Here is a 17,475-nt window from a genome sequence, read left to right as displayed (position 1 = left end):
ATCTGTGACGCAACTTCTGGTAAAAACTCTCCTTCAAAATAAAGGCCGATAGTTTTTGCTTTTACTTGACGAGATAGCATGTAGTGTATGATACCATTTGTCTTTAGCATTTTTATATCACAAAATTGGATCAGATCTATTTTATTCATGCAACCTGCGTAAAATAAGTAATATTTGTGAAAAGAAATACAATATGACCAATGACTTTTTATTCAAATTTATTGGTGAGATTTACCTATGAGACACAAAAGTACTTATGTATGCCACAAAATGTTGTTTCAAAGCTTAATTTTTAATTCACAAATGACATTTTACCATCATTTCATTGAAGACAGAAACTATTTAACTAATTTAACTGTGCATCAATCTCACAAGTAACAAGTTCAGTGACATATCATTCACATATTAAATGTTTCAAATACACTGAGGTTTACACAAGAAATACAATTACTGTGTATTATTTCTACTAAAGAGCACAAAACAGGGTTCTGTGAAGTACAGATTATAAGCAATATATGACTGTTGAGGATAGAAGTGAAGATCACAGAGATGGAAAAACTACTTCTTCCTTCCTCCTCTTTCCTTAAGGGCAAGATGAATGACAGCCCCATTGTTCATGTTGTAGTAAGCCAGAGAGTTGGAATCTTTGATGAAAATACCCTAAAGAAATCATACAACAAGAAATTAGTTGTTGAAGCTGGTACTTATATTTGCAATGACATAACTAGACAATACAATAACTAAACCATGAATCATATTACACGTTTTAACAGCAAATTAATTTACCTCATACTGCAGCTTCTGTTTTCCAGCAGGCATACCAGTGGCTTCATGAATTTTAACCTTGATGACAGACACCTACAAACAACATTAATTGATTAACACAGTTAGAACGTTTGGAAATGTTACACAGATTGACTCAGAACTACACAGCTATTGTGCGAATGGGTGCAAATATTACCTGATCTGTGAGAGGCAGGTTGAAGTTGAGCACTTGGCCACTTAGCTTCCATTCTGTCTTGTCCTGCATGTTTGGCACCTGCACCTTAACTGCAACAGGTCCCTATAGATAGCACACGTTAAATAATAAGTACTAATAACAGACTATAATTTACATTAAAGACCTTGGTGTAACAGTGTTTAAATTGAAGTACACTGTAAAGTTTGTTATAGCAGCCGTTACCTTGTTCCTGCGCAGGAACTCTTCTTCTGGAATCAGGTTGTCCTCGGTCTTCATCTTCTTGTTGGAAGGTTCATCATCATGAGGCGGTGGAGGGTGGGCAGGAGGGAGGGGGGCAGAAACAGAACTGGGTGGTTGAGGAATGGGTGGGGCGGGTACAAACGCTGTATAATGCAAAAAGCGGGAGTGTTACAAATCAAACAAACTAACCGAATTTATGAAAAAAAAAGACATTTGTTATTTCAGAGACTTACAGGCAGGGACCACCATAGGTGGAGGTCTGGGGGCCATCATATGTGCAGTGGGGGGTGGCATGGGCACCACGTTGATGCGGGGGGCATGCAGCATGGGTGGCATTGGGGTCAGGCGCACCACAGGAGCCATTGGGGATTGAGAAATGACGGGAACCCCTGGGAGCAATGTGGTCCGCACTTGTTGCATCTGGAAAACACGAAAATCATCAATATTGATGCAAAAATTCAACCTATCTTTGCAAACTTCTGCTGAGGCAGAATGAGACTCACCATGGGTGTCGGTCTGGGCATGGTGTTCATAGGTGGGGTGGGTTTGGGCAGGAGGGGGCTTGATGAGGGCAGAGGTGGCTGAGAAATCTCATTGGGCTTGCTGGGGCCGATTTTCTCCTTGGTGTCATCCTCCTGCACCAGACCTTTAGCCTTGTGGATCGCTTCAATTTGTTCCTGCAGGGTGATATTAGCTTGAGCCGCCTGCTGTGTACGAGCCATACTGCCCGAGTGACCATCCCATGTGACCTGAGATAAGGAATTAGGGGTTAGATAAATGCACTTAAGATTGTGGGGCGCATCCCTTAGAAATGTATTTTCCATTTCTTTCTTACCTTCTCCTCTGGTTTCTGTATCTCCTCCTCTCCAATCTTCTTACCGATGGCCGTTTCTTCCACACCAAAGATATCGGTACGTCTCTCGGCCAGCTGTTTTAGGCTGCTCTCGATGTCCAGGCCGGGAGCATACACTTCCTCTTCGATCTGACGCTCACGGATGCTGCGGTCACGCTGCTCCAGCCAGCGCGGGTCCAGCAGACCGATACGCATGTGTTCTTGCATCTTACTGGCTTGGATCTTCTCACCGGTGATAGGTGAGATGAGGTACTCATCAGGGGTGGCCACAGGAGCCATAGGCTTAGAGGCTTTGGGATCGTAGTCTTTGCGGATGATAACATGGTCCGGGGTGGGGGGCAGTGGAGGAGGCATGGGGTTATCTGGAGGCAGAGGAGCCTTCATACCATCCTCCTCTTCATCAGAGCCCTATTAAGATAAGATGAACACATTATAATCAGCAACAGAGCTATAAAAGCTACTTATAAAACTGCATAGATCCACAATTTGTAAACCCACTCTGTCAAATAAACTAAGATTCTTAATATGAGCCATCCAGGTCATCTCACCTCATCCATGTCCTGCAATTGTGTGTCCTGGTCCAGATGAGCGGGGCGTCCATCATCCCTGCCGCGCCTCTCATCCTCCTCATCTTCACTTTCCACTTCCATCTCAACCTCTTCGCTCTCTCCGAATTTATCATAACGCTCCTGGATCAGGATACGAGCACCCAGCTCCTCAGGGGTTGTGGGAGGAGGGAAATGACCTGCAATACAATTTTACCACATTTATAAGTGTATTTTTGAATCCAAAGAATGCGATTTTGGCTGGGGTGCGATGTCAAAAAACTCACCCTGCTCATTAGGCTGGAAGTCCACAGTCTCCACTACCACGAAATCATGCCAGTCAATCTGAGCATAAGCCACTCTCTCCTTCTCTCGCTCCTCCTCTTCCTTCCTCCGTTCTCTCTCCTGGAATTTGGCCCATTCCACACGATACCTCACCTGACAAGAGAAAAAAATTATATTATAGTTATTGTCAATTGTCAAATTGTTAACCACTTTTTTATGACACTTCATTGTAACATTTAATATATAGTCGCTGTCCTTCTGAAACCTTGGATGCCCAAATTTGCTTTTTTACAGGCAATGAAAATTGATGAAATACTGCGTTGTCAAAATTGACAAGTTTTTATTACTTGTTATTGGTTAGATACTTGCAAAACCCAGTGACAAACATAAAGGGTGACTAATAATTATGATATACAACAAATTTAAATCACAAAATATGGAGATACAGCAAAACTTAATGTGCTATTCATAATTAAAGGGGAGGTGCCACAGTGTTTCATGCATTCAGACTTAAACGTGCGGTCTTCTCATTCTTGACATGGTCAACTTTCATAAAAGGAGATGGAGGTACGTATTTCTGTGCTCGAGACACTCCCCAAGCGTTCGTATAGGTTTCGCAAAGTTTTTTTCCAACATTAAATTCCCTTACGTAACAAAGCCCACGCGTCAACCAGAGAGAGTGGGAGAAGGAGCATGCGCTTATGTCAATCAGCTGGAGCAAGAGAGAGAGAGAGAGAGAGCACTGCGTTCGCAAATTTCAGCTGTGTTTGTTTGTTCATTGGATTTCGAAAAGATATGCAAGTGAAACAGAGTCATATGTCTGTTTTGTTGGCAATCGGCACGTACGTGCAAAATGCAAATAACACAAACTAATAGTGATTCGACAGTTATGCAGGGATCACGCAACGCTGTATTGCTTGCTCGTCCTTCAGTCCCGTCACCCCGAAAGCTTTCAGGGCTTGTCTGTTTTTGGTATTAATCATACAGCTGTATCTGTCTTTTATACATGTGATCAATCTAAAGACCCTTTGAATATACGAAGTATGCAATACTACTCTATAGGTATTCAAGATTAATATGAGATTGGCAGAAACTGTATGTGTTACGTCCATGTTAACCATTTCATGTAGTCATAAAAACATGAAAATACTTTAACCAAAAGATAAAAGCATGCAAGGATAAGTATATTTATTCAAAAATAATAGAACAGAATGTGCAGATTTGGATGATACCTGATCCAAGACATCACGGGAATTCTCTGCCTCCTTCTTCAGTTTTTGCAGAAGACCTTTAGGGGGAATCAAAACCTGCAAGTAAAAAGAAAAAGTGTTAAAAGAATTGTCAAGCTTCCATTATTCCCATAAAACTGTTCTTTATTCACCTACTTGTAGGCATATATAACTAGTATTTCAAAGTTGCTGCCGTACCTTTGTGTACTGTTCTACCAACTTGGTAAAGTAGTTGAACAAGCTGTGCTGAGGTCGCAGGAAGTCAAACTGGTAGTTCCTCTGCTCCTTTTGCATCAGCTGCGTGAGAAACTGACGGCCATTTCGGGCGACAAACTGAGCGGTCAGCTTCACCACGTCCAGATCAAAGGCAGAGATGGAGGAGGGTCCGCCATGAACTCAAACTCAAGAGGTGGCTCCTTTGGGACTACGGACTCATGGATCACCTGTGCTTGGACCTAAAAACACAAACGCAAAACTATTATTGTGTACTCTTGATGACAGATCCGGCTCTGTTGGTTTCCCTTACAGCAGTCATCTGTTACCATGTAAGAAACAAAAGATAGGTTTTGTGTACTAAAGATCAATGAGGGGTTCCTGACCTTCTGCGGAAGCTGCTGTGAGGCCTGTTGTTGCATGACTTTAGGCACAGCCGCGGATGGTTCCTGACCTTTACCCTCCCTGAACTCATTGACCTTGTGCCGATAGTAGGCATGATAAGGGTCGTTAGGGTTGAGGAAGTTGAATTTCGAGTTGTTGATCTCATTCTGCCTAATCCTGGCCTCAAACTCAGGTCCATTCCTTAGAAAGAAAAATGTTTTTTCATTTTATTTCTAAGTGGAGAACAACACTCAAATGCACGACGTAAGATGTGTGAAAAGATATGAAACCTGGCCACGAAGCTAGCTGTCTTGTCAACAATGTTCCGGACTTCTGGAGGTGGGTAGATGATTCCCACACTGGGCTTTGTGGCTGGAGTCTCATCTTTCGGTTCATCGGCCTGTTGATGAAAACATTAAACAGTGATCATTTGCTTTGGTGCTTTGCTTAACAGTGTCTCATATATAATATTTGCATATTCAATTGTGTATGTTGATGATCTTTTTCAATGTAAATTACAGTGGGCAACAAAATCGCTGATACATATATACAAGTCGGCAACCTTTAATATGAACCTTGAAACTATATTCATTCATTGCAATTACAGTTTTGACTTGACTAAGTTTATATACTGCGATACGTGATGTCGATCTATTCTCATCTGAAGTTATCTAATCGTATAGACCTATTTACATAAACGTGTTTCTATATTGCTGGAGGACAAACGTGTTATAAGATGTGTATAAATCTCTATTTAAGTTCTCGAAAACATCTAGATGGCATCGTACCTTGATGTTTGGCTCCGGCTGCACGATCTGCACAGGCCCAGGCGGCATGACTGCGACACACGCTCACCTCTCTGTCCGAATTAATCGCACTAAAACAATAACGAAGTTAAGGTCAGATTTAAAGTGTGAATTCTCAAAACAGAGCGCAGTTCAAATTACCGAATTATGTTTTAAAGACTTAACGTTATATTTTCAACTTTACTAACCTCTTTGCTGCGAACAACCGCCACACACACAACAGAACAGACGGCAAAAAAGATCTCTTCCGGTGTGGAGGTGACGTGGAATTGTGGGAAATGGAGTTCAAGCGAATTCAGCCTACAAGTATCCATAGAAATCTATATAAATATACCCGATGGCCATCTTATTGTGATGCACTCTCTCAAATAAATAAGTTACGTTAGGCCAGAGCTGGTGTGTTGAAGAATGACGCATCTTTTAGGTCGTCAGGACTGTATCGACAGTCTTCGGAGAGATCTTATTGACCTACAGGGAGGAATTCTGGATGTTTTCTCTGAGACTGGACCTGTACTGTTCCCATCATGGAAGTTTCCGGATAAATTGTCATGTAATCTGGACCTGGTCAAGCTTTTAGAGGAGTATGATTATATAGATGGAGAGGAAGAGTTTAGTCAGCATTCAAACATAGTTTTGCTAGAGTTGGTGGTTGACAGGTAGGAAACCTTTAGAGAAAATTTAACTTTGAACAATTCAATTATTCATTTATTTAAATATTATACATTTCTACAACTTTATTTAGTTTTATTAACTATTAGTAATTGTTAGTATTAGTATTTCACTAGTAGATCATGCAAACAGCCTGTAGCACAGATAAGGATAAAATTATTATGTTTTATAACATTTCTATACTTATGATTGCACCTGTTAAAACAATAAACATGTAATTAAATTATTTTAATTACATATCATTTTATAAATTGAATTCATTTTATTTTATAGCCTAACTTATTATTTATGCTTATTATTATAGAATTTTATATTTCAATGAAACAGTGCGATTTTTATGCTCCAAAATCTCCATGAGTATTTTCTGTGTTTTCTGTTCAAAGATTAATGCTTATTCTTCAGAGTTTTAATGTTCACGCTGAGCTTTTGCTTGGGAATCAGAGACCTTCATCATCTGGTCAAAATGGGGCTCCTGTTTCCGTTGGCCCGGTGGTCAAACTTTACTGGAAGAACCTACTTGAACTCAGCAATCAATATGTACAAAGGGTAAGAAGATCACTCAATATCTAATATTAATATTTTCTGTTAAATATTTATTATATAACATTCTTCCTGCCTGTTCTGAAACTAACATTATCAACTACATTTTAATGGTTATACAACTATGTGTTAATTTAGAAACCTGCTAAAGTTGACACAATACAAACACAATTTTTCAGAGCACCAGTAATATATGTGAACAAAGTCCTCTTTCTGCCGAGTCCCAGCGGACTCAGTCTCCATCTGGAATAGCACCCAAGACTCCTGCCATTAATACACACAGGACACAGAGACCCTCAATGACCAGCATGCACAAAACCAGTTCAAACACCCCAGCTTCCACTTCCCACAGCAGAGGAGCGTCCACCGCATGTTCCTCCGGGTCATACTCCTCAGCATCTACCTGCACTGTGAGCTGTCAAACAACAGAGTCAAAGCTAGTGCCCTGTGAGGCCTGTGTTTGTCTGCAGGCGGGTATGAAAGAAACAGGTGAAGCTGTAGTATCTCTGTGCCAGTCTCTGGGTTTGCCCTGCTCCTTGAAGGACCTGCTGGTGACTGTAGAGGAACAACTGAAGCTGGGTCACTTATCTACATTTGACGTTTCCCAGTGGGCGAGTGAGCAGCGTAAAGATATGAGCCGTGTGGGAAAACATGTCCTGGAGGTGAGGGGTCGTGTTTGGAAGAATGTGTATAAGAGAAAGTGTATTGAAAAAAAGTAATTTAACATTATAATATTTCTGCTTTGTGACAAACACATTTCTAAAAGTGCAAATATTTCTTGTAGTCTCTCAAGTAGTGTAAGTTTGAAATGTATTTAATGCTGGCTGAAAATAACTTGTTTTATCTGAATTGGAGGTGAGGGAAACTGTGGAGCCCCTGAAAAAGAGACTCAAAGAGACAGAGACTGAACGAGAGAACCTTAGAAAGCTGATGTCAGAGACAGTTAACAGAGAAAAGGAACAGAGGAGGAAAATGGAGGAAGAGTGGAAAAACAGAATACAGGAGGTGAAAGCCACAGGTGAAGGAGCAGTGAGGAAACTAAAGCAGGAGCAGGAGGAGTTAAAGAGAGGTGGGAACTCATATCTGAAACATCTCATATACAACTAGTACTGTATTAAGTTTTATAAAGACTAATATTTTAGAAACAATCTAAACTACGACTGAATTCTGTCATTTTAAAACTGAAACTGAGAACCAATTCTGTAATTTTACATGTTCTCAGGAGTGATGTTGTTAGAGGATAAAAATACTGAATTGACAACAGAGCTGAATTCGCAAACAGAAGCAAAACAGAGTCTCGGTAAGTAGGGCATTATTAGAAAAGTTAACCAGCAATTTTAAATTGTGTGAAATTGAAATAAATTTGAATATGGTGTGATAAAGGTTTGAAACGGGTAATGCAATGATTTATATTTCTAATGAATGTTATATGAAAGTGAAATATTATATAAGATATAGGCTATTATATGAAATGATGGAATGTTTGGATAATTTAAGCAATATATTTTGTACTGGTACATATCTGTATAGAATGTGAGAGAGCTTCACTGCAGGAGGAAGTTCTCCGTCTGCATTCAATGGAAACAATGTTAAGAGAGGTGAAGGAAAGGAGGGAAAATCTGGAGAACGAGCTCAGAAGTACACAAGTACTGCTAGACAAAGAGAGAGCCAAGTCCTTTAGTGTACAACACCAGCATGAGGTGTGTATCACAGCATTTCTACGTTTTTGTCGCTATTTCGTTTAAAAAATATAGAGATGCACACTTACATCTGTCACCTGTTTGTGTGTATTGTGTTGTTTCTAAGCTGGTAGTGCATGCTTTAATTCCAAGTAACACAATCTGATGCATTTTTATCCTTAAAGCACTCACTGTAAATTGTTTTTTGTGCAATGTGTTATTCACTCTGTGTGTCTGGTTGACATGAATTTTTTTGGGCACAGGCACTACAGGTGAAACAACATGCCCTGTGTAAGCGTGTAGATGTCCTTGTTCAGCAGACCGATGACCTACAGAGCAGTCTCGAAGAATGTGAGGATGAAAAAGTTGAGCTTGCTGATAAACTCAAACAGTTTATGCAAGAAAAAGACACAATTCAGGAGCAACTCGCTCAGCAACAGGTAAAACGTGTACACATATACAGTCATGAAAAAGGGGTTAAATAAAGAGAGTTCACACACAAAAGGTCTTTAATTATTATTTACCTCATGTCATTCAAACCTCTGTAAGGCTCTTCTGTGGAAAACAAAAGAAGATATTTTGAGAAATGTCTTGGTGGTTTTGAAGATATTTTGAGAAATGTCACAGTGGTTTTGTGCCCACACAATGAAAGTCAATGGGGTCCAATGTTGTTTGGTTAACAACTTTCTTCAAAAAATCTTCTTTTGTGTTGTGTAGAAGTAAAGTCATGCAGGTTTGGAATGACAAGAGGGTGAGTAAATGATGAATGAATTGGTGTCCCTTTAAGGGTTAATTGTATAATTGCAAGGCAGTCTTCTATCTTGGTTTAGGTAAAGTTGTTGACATGAACAAGAAAGCTCACAATTGAAAAATTGTTGCGGCTGCAGCACAAAATTGTGTTTCATTATGAATTGTGATCTGACTAATTTAGCATAAAATGAAAAAAAGTATGCAGTCTGCCTATATCTAAGACTGACTTTCTCTGCAGTCAGAGTGTAGTTCACTGTGTATGGAGAAAGAGAAACAGCAAGTACAAATCACAGAACTGGAGAAGCGTGTTTCTAATCTGACAGAGATGCTGGAACAAGCTGCCCAGAGAGAGAGAATACTGGTGGCCTTTCCTGAACTAAACCCTCATCCACAAGCAACACCACAGAGTGAGACATCTATAGACACACCCTTACACACACTATCCTATTGTAGCATCCTATTAACCAACTTTCTCTGTCTTCAACAGCTACAGGTGATGTGATGTGTGATATGGAGCAACAGCTGAAGGCAAATCTACTGAGGATCAGAGTTCTTCAGCAGGAGAACGCCTCCCTGAGCAGCAGTCTTGCCAGATTAAAGGACATTCAAAGCAGAGAGGACAAACATAGATCTTTAGAGTCTGGAGATGCAGAGATGGACACTGGCAGTGAAGCTGCAGAGATGAGACCCTTGGACAACTCCACCACCTCTTCTATCACCTCCACTCCTGCCTCCTCTTCCTCTATTCTTCATCATCAGACTCTCTGCCTCTCTCTTAATCAAGATGCAGAAGAAGCATATATGAAAATCCGCCATGCCGCTCGCATTCGGTCTGCTGGCACACGCCGTCGGAGGAAGTGATGTTACTTGGATGGATGTGCGTTGTATAAATATTGGTAAAAATTGATGAATTAATCTTAGGAGTCGAAGGGGTTTTGCTTGCATTGGAAACACTCTTTACTCGTTTCAGTCCATTGCGATGCAAAACGAAACTGAAAGTTGTATTTACAGGTTGTAAATATAACGTTAAATTGACTGTATTTTTATGTGTTTCATTTATTTAATGTTATGTTGTGTTGCTTTATTTTTTCGTCAGACCTACCTGTTGTTATTAATAAAACCGAAAGTAAAATGCTCTGCTCACGTCACGTGTCGTACTACCGGTTGACTACCGGATCAGATTTTTGTTCCCGCACTTTTAGAAATTTGAATTCGACCAATCTGTGCACCTTGCGATCGTGCAGCCTGGTTCTTTAAATAAGATAAAAAATGCTCATTTGATCGCATTGGAGATTTTGACGCAGGCTTTATAGAGGAGCAGCTTTCAATGTGTATTTTGCACGAAACGTGAGTATAACATAATGATCATCAACACGATGAGCATTTTAAACAGGGCCGTGCACAGACATATTAAGGGGCAGTGGCCGAAACAAAAAAAGGGTTGGGCCAGGAGACGACAGCACACGCTCTTAGAAATGTCTTTCTACTTATTACACTGTAGCACTCAGTAAATATGTGGCCTACATCTATATTTAATGTTGTACTACAGGCCTGGTTCCTGCCAGATGCAAAAGGGTGGGCTAGTGCTAGCACATATCCTGGGTGCACACAGTAAATAGACGCCAAAAAATTAAGAGACCATTTCAAAATATTTTTTTCTGATTATAATGTGTATGGGCAAACATTTTTTTTTTATTTCTGTAAAATTCTGACAACTTTTCTCCTAACTCCATATAAAAAAGTTGTTTTATGAACTGGAGAAAAAAGGCGAAATGCGTTTTTAAAAAAACATAGATAAAAAACTAAACAAGTTCATATTTCGTTTTATGCAACACAAAACTAATGTTTGTAAATTTTAGAAAAAGTATGAATTAAATGTTTTATGAAATCTTATGAAAAAAAAAAGTTTTCACATGTTCTGCTATCTGGGCTAATTTGAATATGGTCTTAAAAATGTGATTTATATGATATGTGTTATAGATTACTGGTTTCATATTTGTGAAAGCCTTTTCTACAATGGGTGCCAATAACATCTTATTTGGTGTGATGTATATGATGTTTTATTTATTATTACACAACAATTAGATTTGACAAGAATTTCTAATTTTCTTACGAAAACATGGATATTTTGTTCAAGTTGTTAGCAGTTAGCACCAATTAAAAAAACCAGTAGCAAAACATTACCAAAAATATACAAACTATCAAATGATTTATTCTGCTTATCATGCACTGTCTGTCCTTACAGTGATGAACTTCTGAAACTACCGTCTTCACTCCAGCTCCCGGACTGAGTCAGTCTGTCTGTCTGTCTGGCTGTGAGTGATACTTGTGAGCGAACTGGGAAAAACGGGGAAGATAAGCGGAATCAGAGGAGATCTTGAATGGATGCCTGTCCGGAGGTGGGGGTGGGGTTGACAGGGGCACCAGGATGAGGGCAGATGGGCAGTGGCTCTGATTTTAAACATAGCCTGCATAGTACATTGACACCTGTTTACGGATTCTGTGTACTTTGATTGTTTCTTTTTGTTGCAAATACATGACCTATAGCATCTATGTGATGATGCAGATGGTAGCTTATATATCCTGAAGTTTTATAAACCAGTAACATATTTTTGATCTTAATTCTGCTCTTATCGGGGAAACTGCTGAATTTGTACTTTGCTCCTCAGTCCTCCCTCAAGCTCTAGAGACGCATTGCGGAGTAAAATGGCGAGGAAATCTGTTAAAAGATCTAAAAACAAAGCATCAGGATGTCTGTTTAAAAAGACAAAAGGTAAGTTAAATGTAGACTATTACATCACGTTAATGGTTTCAATAACCTTATAAGGTATTGACTGAGCTTTTCTACTATTCATATGAAAAGGAGTCATCAAATGATATACTTATTGTAAATTATACTTATATTGTCTCCATCCTTTCAGGCTCTCCAGCTGAAGAGGACCCAGAATCAGAAAACATACCTCCTTGTTCAACTCCTAAACATAATGAATCTGGTAAAATTGAAAAACACTGAGTGTGTAAAAGTGAAAGCCTATTGGGATTTCAATATGCTTTTATTTTTAAATAATGTTGGGCCTACTGCTAATAAAATCAATACAAGTTATCATTCTACAGCATTGTCATCTTTGTTTGATTTTCTCACAGGTATGAACAATACATTTTTTTCGGTTATGTCTTTCATTCTCTCTTTTTGTTGCAGAAAGGGATATAAAGGCATTATTAGCCAGTCAAACTCCTTCACATCTGAATATCACTACTGCAGCAGATCATGGAAGTCCAGTCACAGCTCCAACATTTACCAACACAAGTGTGAATGGAAACTTAACCATAAATCAGAATTGTGAGTTAAACTTTTTTTCTCAATTTTTTCTTTTTTTTTACCATAAAATTAGTGATTCGTAAAAACATGAGAAGAATATTTCAGTATTTAGTGAAAAATGATCCCTCTTTAGTTACTGTCTTGGCGAATAACTCTGGGAATAAACATTTGGCTCACGTAAGTGTGATAAGACTTTGTTAATGATATGACATTTAAAACATTTCCTAATACTAGCCAAAACTTTTCAAATGTCTAATAATGCAATATCTGTATTTAACTCAATCTTTGACATTTGTACCTTTTGTTATTGTTTTTATTCCAAGCAACTTGTAAATGTAAATGATGGGGCGGATGAACGTTGGATGCTTTCATGCAAGAGTGAAGAGTAGGTTCATTGTATTGTCATGTGCCACTTTAAGTTCTTGTGAACCAGCATCAGACTAAGAACATCATATGGTCCCAAGACACTTTCCATTAATCATCCTTAAATCTTTGTTTTAGTATCCTTCTAAAATCCAAAAGCCCTCAGATTTTGCATCACCGAAGGTGTTTGGACTTTGCAGAGGATGTTGATCAACCTACCTTAACACTTGCAGAGGTGATAAAGAATACAAATTGCTTAAGAAAGGTCAGTATGAAGGACCATATTTTAAGACATGATTTTGCTTAAATACGCAACGCCATTGGCTGATGTAATTCATTATTGTGCGTTGACTTTGGGAATATATTACTTTTAGATTACTATTGCTGGGAAGATCTTAGAGACAAGACCTGCGATCAACATTTTAAACAGTGAAGAAGGGATGACATATTCTCACTATGCCCTGTGTGACAATACTGCAACAGTCCATTTGTGTTTACTGGATACAGTTACCATAAACCTCGATCAATGGTATACATTTAAAAGTATTTCTATTTGTGACTTTGGTCAGGGGAATGTGCTCTGTGCAACCAAATTCACAACACCTGAGTCATTTACTCCAGTAGGAGACACTGTACAGAAGCCAGAGGAGACCGTAATCTCTGGAGAGATCACTGAGGTGTTAGTGACCTTTGAATATTTGTGTTCATGTGGCGCCATTCTCCCTTTGTCCGACACTAAACTGTTTCTCATTAAATGCAATGAGTGCAAAAAGAGTTGCAGGTGTGCAAGAGTTCGAAACAGGGTCAAGGCTGAAGTAACCATCAAACAGGCTTCTGGAACAGAGAAGATGGTTGTGTTAAATGATGCACTGCTGCACTCCATTGACATATTTAAGAAATGGGGATACTGTGACAGTCACCAGCTTGAGGAGAGACTTTTGAGAGCAAAAACAGTGACCGTGGTCTGTGTGGATGGTGAACCGCAACGTGTACAAATGGATGCCTCAGATAAATCCAAAGGCAGTTTAAAATTCTCTTTGTCTGGGTGGAAACATGCTTGTTTAATCTTATAAAGCTATGTACTCTAGAAGTTTCAAAAAGGTGGATGAGAAAAATTGTCATTTAACTTTTCGTCTTTCTGTTTTAGACATTGTAAAAAAAATATTCCAAATTGCTTTTACAGGCTTCAGCAAATCATAGAAAACTTGCACTTGGTCAGGGAAAATGTCAAATGTAATATTGTATTAGCTAGAGGCTGGTATAAATTCTGAAATAGTGTTTTCATAGAATTCATGGAAAATCATGGAAATTATTTGTCACAAGTAAAAAAAACCTGTTCATAGAAATGAATGACTTAGAAATGGCTTTTCTTTTGGTTTATAATTTGGGTAACCCATGAATAAGTTGATGGATCTGGATAGAAACATACACTTTTTTCTTGTTTTATTTCATTTTATTATTCTATTTCATTTATCCCATTTTTTACAATATTCATCATATGTATTCATTCATTTATTTTATTATTCACTTCTATTCATATTATTTGTTCCTTACTTTCCTGTTGTTTAACCTCGTTGGGAGTTGTATTTTGTCTTATGCTGATATGAGTATCCGTTGGTCTTAATGGACCTGGTATTAAGGTTCATAATAATGTCATGAGACAATGATTTGATATTGTAATCTTGAATGGTTAAAAACACATATTGAATCTGTTTCTAGTCAGACGAAGTTTGACAGAGCTCGACTGAGCATCAACACACAACTGAGATTATTCAATAAATCATTTCTCTGTCTATTTAACATCACTTCGTCTCCTTGCCTGCTGTTCTTCCCTTCAGCTCTATATCTCCCTTTGTTGTTGGGTTAAAGGATTGACTCACAAAAGAGTTGATATTTCCAGGTTTAATTTGTTCCTGACGGAGAGAGATCTAGTGAAACTGGACTCAAAGTTTAGATCTATAAGATCTACAAGCCATATCTCATAGTTGGATCTATCATAGTGCAGAACATTTTATTTCTAATAAATTTTTCAAATAAAACTGTTGTTTAATAAAATTAACAGTTTAGAAGTATATATATACACTCACCTAAAGGATTATTAGGAACACCATACTAATACTGTGTTTGACCCCTTTCGCATTCAGAACTGCCTTAATTCTACGTGGCATTGATTCAACAAGGTGCTGAAAGCATTCTTTAGAAATGTTGACCCATATTGATAGGATAGCATCTTGCAGTTGATGGAGATTTGTGGGATGCACGAAGCTCCCGTTCCACCACATCCCAAAGATGCTCTATTGGGTTGAGATCTGGTGACTGTGGGGGCCATTTTAGTACAGTGAACTCATTGTCATGTTCAAAAAACCAATTTGAAATGATTCAAGCTTTGTGACATGGTGCATTATCCTCCTGGAAGTAGTCATCAGAGGATTGGTACATGGTGGTCATAAAGGGATGGACATGGTCAGAAACAATGCTCAGGTAGGCCGTGGCATTTAAACGATGCCCAATTGTCACTAAGGGGCCTAAAGTGTGCCAAGAAAACATCCCCCACATATATATATATATATATAATAGTACTTAAAGATACAGTAGATTCATAGAAAAAAAATTGTACTGTACTTAATTATCACAGTGACTGTGACTCACCACAAGGTGGCAAAATCTATAAACAATACTAAAACGTTTCAACATGTCTACATTTGTTTCTTTCCCATTGTTGATTTTGTTTTGTCTTTACCTGTTTACAATTTACATTGTATATGTTTATTTGTTAGGGTAGGGCATATGTATATAGAATGTAAACTACAGATTTGATTATGACAATATTAAGAGGAGAATAAGACAAAATCAAGATGGCATGTGCAGACAAAAAAATAGGCTTTATTGTAAATGTTCAAATCTCTGTGCTGAAGCACACACACAAAATCTAGATGATTAGATTAGATTCAACTTTATTGTCATTACACATATACAGGTACAGTGTAACGAAATGTAGTTTAGGTCTAACCAGAAGTGCAATTAGCAAGTGCAGATATACAGTGTGAATAAATACAGAATACAATATTAGGAAAATAATTTACGATGGGCATGTACTATGAAAATATGACAATCGGTATGTACTATGAACAATATATACAGAAGGCTATATACTGTGAACATTAATGTACAGGAGGTTATGAACAGATAACAATATAGACTATACAATAGTGCAAGTGACTTGAGTGTGCATTAGTTACAGACATTAGCTATTAAAGTTACAGTGCAGTAGATGAGTTAATGTGGTTATTAAAGGTACGGTGCAATACATGAGTAGATGCAGATATACAGTCACAGTGCAGTAGATGAGTTAATGCAGTTATTGAAGTTATAGTGCAATAGATGAGTAGATGCAGTTAGTTATGCGATAGATGCAATAATGCAATAGATGAGTTACAGTGCAGTAGGTGAGTTAGTGCAGTTATTAAAGTTACAGTGCAGTAGATGAGTTAATGCAGTTATGAAAGTAGTCCATTAGTGCAAATGAGCATTCAGTGTAATGTTCCTGGTGTGCAAGTGAGCAGTATAGAGTGCAAATGATGCGTGTAAACAGTCCGGTAGAGCAGATACATGAAGTACTGGTGTGTACAGTTCCGTCATGCATGGCAGCCCTGTAGTGCAATGTAAACATTGTAATAGCAGCATTAAGTTAAAGTTATGAGAGGTAGTGAAATCAGTGGGGAGCAGAGTTCAATAATGAAACAGCTCTGGGAAAAAAGCTGTTTCCTAGTCTGCTGGTTCTTGCCCGGAGGCACCTGAAGCGCCTACCGGAAGGCAGGAGAGTAAACAGTCTATGAGCGGGGTGAGAGGATTCCTTGAGAATGCTGCGAGCTCGACGCAGACAGCGTTTCTTCTGGATGTCCTCAATGGAAGGGAGTGTAGTTCCTGTGATGCGCTGGGCTGTTTTCACCACCCGCTGCAGTGCCTTGCGCTCAGCAACAGAACAGTTCCCGTACCATACTGTGACACAGTTGGTTAGGATGCTCTCTATCGTGCAGCGATAGAAGTTCACCAGGATAGTTGAAGACAGTTGGTTCTTCTTCAGTGTCCTCAGAAAGAAGAGACGCTGGTGAGCCTTCTTGACCAGGCATGAGGTGTTGGTGGTCCAGGACAGGTCCTCCGAAATGTGGGTCCCCAGGAACTTAAAACTGGAAACACGTTCAACAGCCGCCCCGTTAATGTGGATGGGGTCGTGTGTACCTCCTTTCGCCTTCCTGAAGTCCACGATGATCTCCTTTGTCTTTGAGGTGTTAAGGAGCAGGTTGTTGTTTGAGCACCATGTGGCCAGGTGCCGTACCTCCTCCCTGTAAGCAGTCTCATCGTTGTTGCTGATGAGACCAATCACTGTTGTATCGTCTGCAAACTTGATGAGGGAGTTAGATCCATTCACAGGCCTGGAGTCGAGTGTGAAAAGGGAGTAGAGAAAGGGGCTCAGTACGCAGCCCTGTGGTACACCAGTGTTGAGGGTGGTTGTGGTGGAGCAGATGTTGCCTAACCTAACAAGCTGAGGCCTGTTCGTCAGGAAATCCATAATCCAGTTGCAGGTTGTATTGTTAATGCCTAGGTTTCCAAGTTTGATGATTAGCTTGGAAGGGATTAC

At 39.1% G+C, this 17,475-nt stretch overlaps 2 protein-coding genes across 6 annotated transcripts; one reads left to right on the top strand and one right to left on the bottom strand.

Moving 5' to 3' along the window:
* Window positions 1–201: 201 nt before the first annotated feature.
* On the bottom strand, window positions 202–5,767 carry sf3a1 (splicing factor 3a, subunit 1). Its single transcript, XM_056730105.1, is given in 16 exon segments — window positions 202–660; window positions 787–858; window positions 962–1,063; window positions 1,184–1,344; window positions 1,435–1,621; window positions 1,705–1,950; window positions 2,037–2,462; window positions 2,603–2,799; window positions 2,887–3,037; window positions 4,117–4,191; window positions 4,312–4,490; window positions 4,493–4,568; window positions 4,713–4,911; window positions 5,001–5,110; window positions 5,499–5,587; window positions 5,705–5,767. Coding segments are annotated over 15 exon segments (2,331 nt in total). The 5' UTR covers window positions 5,547–5,587; window positions 5,705–5,767; the 3' UTR covers window positions 202–558.
* Window positions 5,768–5,863: 96 nt separating this feature from the next.
* On the top strand, window positions 5,864–14,641 carry ccdc157 (coiled-coil domain containing 157). Of its 5 annotated transcripts, XM_056773410.1 has the most exons (17): window positions 5,864–6,172; window positions 6,569–6,731; window positions 6,905–7,387; window positions 7,581–7,794; window positions 7,948–8,025; window positions 8,256–8,425; window positions 8,668–8,844; window positions 9,393–9,561; window positions 9,642–10,501; window positions 11,400–11,553; window positions 11,824–11,927; window positions 12,076–12,147; window positions 12,354–12,494; window positions 12,607–12,650; window positions 12,797–12,858; window positions 12,975–13,101; window positions 13,211–14,641. In XM_056773410.1, the coding sequence occupies exons 1-9, from the start codon at window positions 5,925–5,927 to the stop codon at window positions 10,013–10,015; spliced, it is 2,076 nt and encodes a 691-aa protein (XP_056629388.1). In that variant the 5' UTR covers window positions 5,864–5,924; the 3' UTR covers window positions 10,016–10,501; window positions 11,400–11,553; window positions 11,824–11,927; window positions 12,076–12,147; window positions 12,354–12,494; window positions 12,607–12,650; window positions 12,797–12,858; window positions 12,975–13,101; window positions 13,211–14,641. The 5 variants fall into 5 exon arrangements, with proteins under 5 accessions (XP_056629388.1, XP_056629390.1, XP_056629387.1 ...); XM_056773412.1 differs by having other exon boundaries at window positions 7,196–7,387; window positions 12,607–12,858; XM_056773409.1 differs by having other exon boundaries at window positions 11,400–11,469; window positions 12,607–12,858.
* Window positions 14,642–17,475: the final 2,834 nt, after the last annotated feature.

Source organism: Triplophysa dalaica, chromosome 18 (assembly GCF_015846415.1).
Source record: "Triplophysa dalaica isolate WHDGS20190420 chromosome 18, ASM1584641v1, whole genome shotgun sequence".
NCBI classification, from domain to species: Eukaryota; Metazoa; Chordata; class Actinopteri; order Cypriniformes; family Nemacheilidae; genus Triplophysa; species Triplophysa dalaica.
This window is presented reverse-complemented; position numbering and strand designations above follow the sequence as displayed.